The sequence below is a fragment of the Nematostella vectensis genome, chromosome 3 (assembly GCF_932526225.1).
Source record: "Nematostella vectensis chromosome 3, jaNemVect1.1, whole genome shotgun sequence".
Lineage (NCBI taxonomy): Eukaryota > Metazoa > Cnidaria > Anthozoa > Actiniaria > Edwardsiidae > Nematostella > Nematostella vectensis.
Genome location: NC_064036.1, coordinates 5,736,980 through 5,746,871, shown reverse-complemented (window position 1 = coordinate 5,746,871; position 9,892 = coordinate 5,736,980). Strand labels below are relative to the sequence as shown.

At 37.6% G+C, this 9,892-nt stretch overlaps 1 protein-coding gene across 1 annotated transcript; it reads left to right on the top strand.

The window, feature by feature from the left end:
* Window positions 1–4,314, top strand: LOC5512775 (peroxisome biogenesis factor 10). Its single transcript, XM_032382130.2, has 9 exons — window positions 1–280; window positions 498–578; window positions 889–965; window positions 1,187–1,292; window positions 1,429–1,494; window positions 1,662–1,744; window positions 2,195–2,305; window positions 2,882–3,082; window positions 3,842–4,314. The coding sequence occupies exons 1-9, from the start codon at window positions 46–48 to the stop codon at window positions 3,914–3,916; spliced, it is 1,035 nt and encodes a 344-aa protein (XP_032238021.2). The 5' UTR covers window positions 1–45; the 3' UTR covers window positions 3,917–4,314.
* The last annotated feature ends 5,578 nt before the right edge of the window (window positions 4,315–9,892 follow it).

Here is a 9,892-nt window from a genome sequence, read left to right as displayed (position 1 = left end):
GAGCCAACAGACATTCTGCTGACTGATGGCTATCCAACATGGCGGATGAGAGAATGTCTGCTACGCATTTTTCTTGGGCTTTTCTTGAGCGCCAAGATTTTTCGAAATAGTGAAGAAGAAATAGTATTTATATCATGCAAAAATAACTTTTGTTCACCTGTGTTTTTTGATATGTTCGCTCGCGCTGGACAGCCAGAGTTAGTACGAGCCAACCAAAAAGATGTTCATTACTCCAGCTATCTCCGTGAAAACATCGGGCAGGTTTTCAGAAATTTCAAAGGTAGGATTTGCACAAGACCATATACAATATGTATTAACTATTTTAACTTTTACAGGACCGATCCAGGGGGGATCAAAATTCCCAAGGGGGGGACCGATAACTCTTAATACAAGCTTCTTTCCTTAAACAAATGATTGGTGATAAATCTGAGGGACAGTCCCCCCCCCGGAATAGAAACTGTACTTTTTTCATAGTATTAATGTATATCTGTGGCCAGGGGTGCATTCTTGGATTAAATGGAAGAAAGAACTTGATGTCTTGGCAGATGTTTGCTACTTTGGGCTAACTACTATCTGTGGTAAGAGCTTTGGTAATTTGAATTCATCTATATGGAGGAAGCTAAAGTGTGGGTTTAGGCAATATCACTTGTCCATGCAAAACATTTTTCAATTCAAACTTACTGTTTATTTATTATAGGGCCTAGACACATTAGAGGTCTTTTACGTAGACCTAATACATCTTCTTGCTCCTGTTTTGGTCACACATTCATGCTCACATTCAGTCAGATATCATAGTCACAAAGCCATTCTAGTTTTTTTTTGATTGGTCATAAGCTTTAACAGAAGAACTGTTAAACTGGTTATCCAGTTTTTTGCCATTTTCTGCAGGTTTCCAGACACTGGGTGAAGAATATTGTAATATTGTACAAGTTGATCAGAGTAAAAGAGCTATACCTCGCACTACAGTGAGTGATGCAATGGACTTTACTGAGCTAACTTAATTCTTACATTTGATTTCAATACCCATATGCAATATCCATCATTTGAACTACGATTATTCAATTGCCGTTCTCCATGTTCAATGACAACTGTTTGTATTAGTTGATATGGTATGCAATTGCATTTCTGTGCCATGATTTACTGTAATTTTGATATGCCATGGTATAAATTTCTATATATCTTGCAGGCAAGAGCAGTCCAAGTTTTTCTCCATACCATCACTCCATATCTGCTCAACAAATTGCTGATGAGACTAGGGAGCCTTGCACAATCTCAAGAGCAATGGCCACCATGTAAGGCTCTTTGTTATTGTTTCAGGGTAATGACTGTCATATAAGCGTCTATGTCATAATATTGCTTCAAACTTTTCTTTATAATTTCTGGTGTGTAATATGAGCTATGCTGAACTTCAGTTCATTTATATTTTAGTTGCTAGCGAAGGTCTGAGAATATGGCTGAAAGACAATATTCCTGTCATCCAGCAGTCTATCTTATGTAAGTACTGTATATATCCATATCATCTTGAATAATGATGATGATGGAGCTGATAAAAATAATGTTTTTTTTTCTTTTTCTTTGCTCATTCCCTTTTTTCTACAGTTTGTACTCTGTAGTTAAACAGGAGGTCCTTTTTATATGTACTTATTATGTAACTTTCTTAGTTCTTCACAGAGCCCACCTTGCAGTATTCTACCTTACAGGGGTGTTTTATCACATTGCTAAAAGAGTTACTGGAGTGAGCTATGTAAGTATGACTAAATAGATTTCACTTCCCTCATGACGTTATGGACGTGATAAGAACTTGCATTCCAGGAAGAGTGATATTGGGAGCTATATTTTTCGCCAAGAATTTAAGAAAATGTTACTGGTGTCATTTCTTATGTTTTTAGTTCTTTTTATATGTTAATGATACACATATATAATCTGTTTTTATTAATTGTTTTGTATTGCAGTGCTATACAGGCAAGTCTCTCTATTTCTACCTATCAAAAACCGCAGGACTGTAATTTAGTGTTCGTAATAGTAGGAGACTGTAAAATATGTTTTTTTCTTTCAGTTCCAACATATTTATTGTTTTGCCAATAATATCCTGTAATCATGTAAAGTGATTGTGACCGAAGGCTGCCTAAGTGATGAGCTAACTGGACTGACAAAGCAGGTCCTTTACAGTAGTTTTTAAAATATTATTGCACAGCTTCTTGTTAGGCGGACTCTAAAGGACAGTGCATCAAGGCCAACTTACAGGCTCCTAGGCTATCTGTCTGCAGTACAGCTTGCCGTGACTTTGCTCTTTAAGGTTTACCAGGTATGTTATTAGCAGACTGGCTTTTGCATTAGCACAACTTAACATCTACAGTACTGATTTTAGCTTGTGAATTATATTGAATTTGCATGTGCCAAGGTTCCAAATATCAGTAGCCTTAGTGTAGTTAACAAACAAATAGCAAGTGTGCTTGTGTTTGACTCTTAACAGGGTGTAATGATGAACAAAATTCTATGCAACAATATACTGGTAAAGTTACATAGTTGTTATGATGCTGTACACTCTTGACATTTTTGTCTATGAGGAGGCAGTCACCTAATAAATATTTTGTTTTGTTTGATAAATTAAAATAAAGTAATTTTGTAATTTGAGCAATTTGTACATTTGTATTTTGTAGTACACACTGAGCCATCAAACATCATGCATTATCTATTTTTTGGTTGTTTCTTGTTGTTGTTTTTTCTATTGGGGTGTGTATTATATGCAGGTTTTAATTTTTTTTTAAAAGGCCCTGAAAATTTGTGTGGATTGTAAGCAGGTGCGCATTAGACACTGGGAAATGTTTTACTACGTCATAGTCTATTATGACGTTTCTGACAATTTTTTTATTCCTCAAAGAAATCCAAGGATTCAAGTGTTGTGGTTCAGTGGGAGCTGTCAGAACTTCCCCGAAAAGAAGAACAACTCTCAGTTGTACCCCAAAGCATGCCTGGAACTTTAAAGTGCTCGCTCTGCCTGGAAAACGTCAAGCACATTACCTCAACTTCTTGTGGTCATCTGTTTTGCTGGCACTGTATAACTGAATGGTGTAGTTCTAAGGTATGATGGTTCTCTCATTCTGTATGCCCTTGTATGCTTCTTACTTTTGTACCACTACCAACTAGATTTACAAGTGTTCCTCCATGATATTGGTACTTATTGGAGAAGTTTAAAAAAATAAGGTTTTACTTTTGGGTGGAAATTTTAGGCTCTGGTATAATTTTACATAAGTTTCTATCCTTTTTCTGGTATTGATTTTGGGCTCTGTCTGACCCCAGTGATATTTATAGATAATCACCCCCTGCCCCCCCAACCCTTATGTTTTGCTATTTTTGAATAAAACTTTGTTCCTGCAGGTAACATGTGTAGAGGGTTTTATCTGTCCCTCCCACATCCTCCCCTTTGCTAGTTATTTCTCACTTTCCCACATGACTGAGCTAGGCTACCAATCCAAGATCGCAGTTGGTTAGCTGATTGATTGAGTTTACCAGAATGAAACAGCTGTAACCAAGCTAGTGATATTATCTGCCCAGGCCTGGGGGTTTGGAAGAACCCACAACTTGACTGGAAGGTCCACATAATCAAGGAAAAATTAAGTACCAAAAAAATCCCGCTCAAAATCCTGGCAACGGGCCTGCTGCCTATGATTTTGTCTGTGGGTTTAACTTCTATGATAACCCCTCTCTGCATTTAGGTTGGTTTACATATGATCAGTATGGGTTGGTGCATTGAAGTGGAGAAATCCGTTGATTTTAAGTTGAACTACATGTTAAAGTTAAAACTCCATGAGTTTAATTAGACCTGTGATATTTTTTTCAGCCTCAGTGCCCTCTCTGCCGTGAACCTCTTCAGATGTCAAGGCTGGTGTACCTTCATCACTTTGAGCCAACATAGAAACATTGAAATAGGAAATTAGATGTCCTATACAATAATCATGCCATTAGCATGCGCAAATTATTGGTGTACATGTAAATAGATGGATGAGAAGCAGGTCATATTCATATTCCACAGCCCCCATGTGGTAATGGGGGTGTGACAGAGGGCAAGTCCCTCAAATAAGATCATGAGATGCCCTTCCCCCAAAAAGAAAAAAAAGAAAACAAAATATTGTGTTAAAGACAAAGTGAAAATTGCCATAGCACTCATGTGGTAGTAAGGGGAGGGAAGGTATGACGGAGGAGGGAAAGCCCCTTGAATAAGACCCCTCGCCCCCCAAAAATGGAGCATAGAAATAGACATTTGGTATGCATTGCAGATTCTTTATAAATGAGTATTGTTATTTGACTCATTAACTCCTGACTACTTTCTAGAACGATTGTGATAAAGCCAAATTTTAAATAGGAAGCTGACTTTCTGGTTACACGACTAAAGGGGTCATACAGAAAGAACGGTATCCCTGTGGTAATCCCAGAATACACTGTGGGGAATATTTACAAATGAATGTCATGCTTCGATGGTCACTTTTGCTGCAGTTTTCCAAAAGAACAACGCCGAAGGTTCAGCTCTCTTGCGATAATCATGAGCTCTGCTAACATCACGATCTCCGGGAAGATGACCTTACCCGAGTCCGCACCGGAGATGTTTCCAAACGGTTCGCATCTTCAACTGAAATTCGAAGACTGTGCTTTGCAAGACGTGTGTTCGAAACTGATAGGGAAAACAGAAGTTGATCTTTCAACTTACAAGAAAGGTCAACCGATCGCCTACAGCATCACCTGCCCGAGACCAGAGCATAACCATGACTTCTACCAAGTATCGGCGGTTCTCAATGTGGGATGGACACCCTCCAAAGACGAATGGGTGCGAAGGGGTGACTTTCTAACCGACACAATGTTCAACGTGTCCATCACACCAGATGTGGTAAACTATACAAAAGACTTCTACCTGATACACTACAACTGAGAAACGTGACGTGAGTAACTTATATCCTTATTTTTTTAACAGCTATGTACGTATGCCTTCCCCTTGAGCGTGAATACATCATTTTGTTATTAAAAAGCTTGGATTAGGGGGTGGTCTATGTTAATTTTGTAGCCATGACAAATATATTTTTAATGGTCCTTAAATATTACATCCATGTATGTGAGAGATTTTATGCTAGGGAGCTCTGATTGAAAGTTGATCCTGCAAGGGAAGATAAAAGAAAAAATACTTTTGCAGCAAGTAATGTTGTACTTTGGTTGTTGATTATACATTCTGTGTATGATGCCATAATCTATATTGGTGATGGGAAAAGGTGGCTCCTTAACACCTGGTCAGGTCAAAATGTAATACATGTTAAAGTTTTAAACAATAGGATTTCAAAATATTTTAAATAACAATAACAATGACCAAGGTTCATTTATTGTATGAAAAAGTTAAAGTACAGAACAGTATTTTTGGATGGGGTGGGTGTGGTTTGGATGTAGACTTACATATCTACCACTTTTCCTGAACAGGGTATCATTTTTTTTAAGCAATTCTGCTCTATATTATTGCAAGTCCTGAAACCCCATGTTCGAAAGTTTGACTTGATAGTCTATAAGCACCATCCAGAACAATGTTCTGTACTCAACCACCTGTGATGGAAAGACACTAAGGTTGTTGTCCCACACTTGTAGCAGGGAAATTTTAATTAAACATGAAAAAATGATGAAAATTGATACAATGTAGAATCTTCTTTAATCTGAGTAATAAAAGAAAAAAGGAACCAATTTCCAGGGAAATAAATTATATTTGAAGGAACTTATTAGTTTATAATATTTATAGATTTCAGTAAATGTACAGCCTGTTCTGTAACCTAAATGTACTATTTCCAATCCCTTTTCAAAGATCAAAGGTCATTAACCTGGAAGGCTATTTTGGTTATTATGCATGGCAGTAAAATCACTTTCATCATAAAGGTTGCCTTTTGATCTCTTTCTCATGCAAGAGGACATATTTTAGAAACCTCCTTTTTCTGCCCTGTTAAAAAACAGGGTCTAAGTTTCATGCTTCAGAGGCTGCCGATGACCTGGTTAAAGGCAACAGTGTCACCAGTTCACTTCTGGTCACGTTAAGCATGCCACTTGGATGTTAAACAGTCACAGTTCAAACATCCTCAGAAACCCAGGGTATTTCCCGATTATACATATATTTTTATCCTATTCAAAGGTGGTGTTTTTATGGCAGAAAAACTTTTGTCATACATGTCACATGTCACAACACAAACAAATTGCAGATGCACATTCAATCCCTCAGGTATCCCAGTCAACCCTGCGTTCCGGGTCTAGTTTGAAAAGGGTATTATATCACTAAATTCCTAAAGAAAGCTTGCTGTCTTTTTTCTATTTCTAAATAATTTGAACTTTGCATTTTATTTTTCAGGAATAGTAATGTATTGCCAAGTATTATAGTAAGTAAAATGATAGATAATGTTAAAAGACCAAGAATGTAGCCTACAGATAGTTAATAGCGATTGGCTCCCTTCTTACTCATACTTATTTCACAGGCACTAAGGTACTGCGATTTTCAATATTCTGCGAATTTTCATAAATAATTTGCACCTGCTAAACTGGTTTCATAAACCGGTTTTTGGCTTCTGTCATTCGAACCAACAGAATTATATTTGGTGCTTTTTGATAGGTCAGTGCCTACCTGAGAGTTGCCATGAATACCCTTCAAGGATTTTAAATTTGAAAGCCACAAGGCAACTGGTCTGTTTAAAATTGTCGGCATATTAAAAAATGCAGTAACACAGGAAGAAATATTCATTCAGAGTCGTTTTTCTCAGTTTGGATGTAATGTTATTTATCAGTAAAACCTTTTTTCTCTCGAAAATTATTAGGTTACGGTGCTTATTGCTCATTATACCATGCCTTCAACTTTATCACAGGGGAGGGGAGTGTTATTGCCAAAATTTTGTTAGATACTTGCAAATTTGTAATTTAAGAATAAGTAATATCTGAATGAATCTTGTAAAAAATGAAAGCATTCAAAGTATTCACTTGAATATTTTTATTCTCAGGAATATTTTTCACTCATTATGGTGTAAACTAAAATCGAGATTAATATAATGAATAAATATCTTGTCGAAATTCTGCATTTTTCTTTTAAGATGATAAATGCGAAAATAACAAACTATGGCAGTTATGTAAAACAATGTGTGAGGTAGAGATTTGAAAAGGGGAGGATTGGCATTGAGGTGAACATAAATCTTACATGATTTTGAAACGTTTTTATCATTAATTAGCTGGTTCAAATTTCACATCTCATCTCTCAGCATTTCAGCTTTCAAAATTTGACCCCATATACCCTGGGATTAATAGAACCTGAAAGCGTGGCGAAAAAAGGCAGAAGAGAAGGCGAACGAAGGTTGGCGGCGGCTTCACCGCTCGGCCTATTACTTGAAGCCTGGGCGCGACAAGCCTTAAGCTGATCTATATTTAGACGCTCAGAGATCGTCCATCCTCAGTTGATCGGGTTAGACTTGGCCCCCCTTTTTTAAACTTTTGGACCCGCCCCTTTGTAGCACATATAAATGCTGTCCTTGTCGCGTTATTTCATTCGATAAGACATAAGTTTCCCGCTACTAAATGAAAATGACGACAGCTGTTTTATGTCTGCTAGGATGGCAGATAAATAGAACCACTGGGTTCGTCCCATATCTACAGATATTTGTCTCTGATGAGTGCCAACTAATTGTTGGCAAAAGCGGCCACATCCTGCCTCGTGTGTCTTAGCGCGTGCTTTTACGATGTGCCAAAATGTGAAATTATATTTGTCTTTTTAACATCATGAATTATGCAGAAAATTGGCTCGGTATGATAAGAACTCAGAATTTATTATCATTTATTAAAGAGATTTAAAGTCACTCGTAAAACTGTTTTTGCGTCCCGTACTGGCCATTGTTTCTTATGTTTTTCTGTTTTCTTTTTTGTAGTTGATAAAGAGTATACCTTTTCTATTGGATACCTACAGGGCCCGCGGAGCGGGCGTGATCTTGGTATTGCCAACTCTTTGGCCATAACTGACCGCGGAGCCGCGGCGGCCGGAGGCCGTCGCCGCGAAGGGCCTACGGCCCGAGCCCCAGTAGGGGGGTTCGGGGGGGTTCTCCCCCCGAGAAAATTTCGAAAAATGGCACTGATTTCCGCTTAACTCGAGCACTTTCTGAGGGTTCTAGCGACATCTGAAATGATGCTTATTTGCTTATTTACGGCGGAGTGATTTCTCATTCATGTATGTCTTTCCTCTCGCCGATTTCTGGTATTGCTCGGGCAATACCGGCAATACCGGTTCCGCGGTCCCTGACCTATTTGAAAAATCTGGAGACCGATGGATATTTACAATACGGAATGCAACGCACGAAACATCACTGACTGGAATTCGCAATTAAAGACTTTATTTTATTTCATCAGCGTATTTTAGATTGAGCAGTCGACACGTTTATTTCCACCTGTTGCTCCGTTAGTGGTAGTCCGTTTCCTCGTGGCTTTAGCGTTCTCTGCGGATGCATGACTATGATTTCTCCGTTCTATTTGTATATCAGTTACAGTCATTTCATTTTCACACAGCAAACCACGGGGTGTCAAAGACGCCTGCTGTGAAGGGCAAATTAGTTTTTCCATTCCAATCCGAAATTTCCGGTTTGGGTAGAAGTCAAATTTTGAGTGACCATGAAACAAACGATAATAAACAATGACAATAAGTGTTGAATCTCTTGTTTTTTATGTTTTTGTTTTTTTTAGAATCGCAATATTTATCGCCATATAACAGGTGCAGCTGAAAGTCACAGTACCACCACTCCATCGCCATGACACATACAATGTGACAATGAAATCGCATTTTCATTTAGATAATACTGACTTGCAAATTCCTGCTTTTATTTTTCTTTGTCGGTATTTATATATAAACCTTGTTTTATATTTTGTCTTCTGGCTCCTTCAAATTACCCAAAAGCTTTGTCGGTAGAACACTCCCAAACGAACAAACAAAAGAACCGACTAGTCGTTTTTTAAGTACAACATAAACGAAAAGCATTACGGAACCTAATTAATCTGAATGATGCAATTAAGGCCCAGACGTGAAGTCTGACACTGGCAAAGATAAATCCGACATATTCCCCTGTCAAACATTTATGTTTTCCACTTTGCGTTTTCTTAATTAAGTAACCCATCTCTCTGTGTTAGAGCTTTTCCCGTAATTGTGTAATGTGCTTTTACTCTGGTTGACTGATTGGAAAGTGGATTCTTGTCAACGGGAAAATAAGAATATCACAATATTATACAAATAGTTTTACACAATAGAATGTACAATATCATATCTCTTTGCAAAGTCACCCCATGGTCACTTTAATGTTGAGTGGAGTTTTCCACTTCCGTCTCTTTCCAGTCTTGGCATTTTTTAAGATCCAATTACTATAATGATCTTTGGTCAATCCTTTTCTAATTCTACGAACTGCTCAGCGTATTTCCTTTTTTTCAAACAAACACCTGATCTGGTGATACTAGGAATTCCATTATTGGCCGTAATCGAATTCCTCTTTTGTTCTTATCATTATATTATTCAGCGTCTGCCCTCGAGACATTTTCAAAACCTTTGGTGGATTAAAAGCGCACCAACATGTTTCTCTAAAATGATATTTTACTTCAGTTTTATTGGGAGAATTTGACGTTATATCATTTGTCCTAGATTTCCCTAGATTTATTTGCGCGTTTGTTGAGAGAAAGAGAAAAAAGTAACACAATTCACAGTTTCATTGGTTCATTATTAGAATGAAAAAGCGGTTAAGCGAACACGCTTCAAAGACTTTTCCTATAAATGGAAGAATCCTAAATGTACAGCGCATCTCCTCCGAAATAGCAGATGGTCGTTTGCCGCATAAAATCTTCCGGTATAGAAGAGAACAAAGAA

Excerpts from the sequence above, each read along its gene's own strand:
- LOC5512775 (XM_032382130.2), top strand. The coding sequence starts at position 46 with ATGAGAGAATGTCTGCTACGCATTTTTCTTGGGCTTTTCTTGAGCGCC. Across the intron at positions 1,495-1,661 it reads CATCCAGCAGTCTATCTTAT|TTCTTCACAGAGCCCACCTT; the intron begins GTAAGTACTGTA and ends TAACTTTCTTAG. Across the intron at positions 2,306-2,881 it reads TGCTCTTTAAGGTTTACCAG|AAATCCAAGGATTCAAGTGT; the intron begins GTATGTTATTAG and ends TATTCCTCAAAG.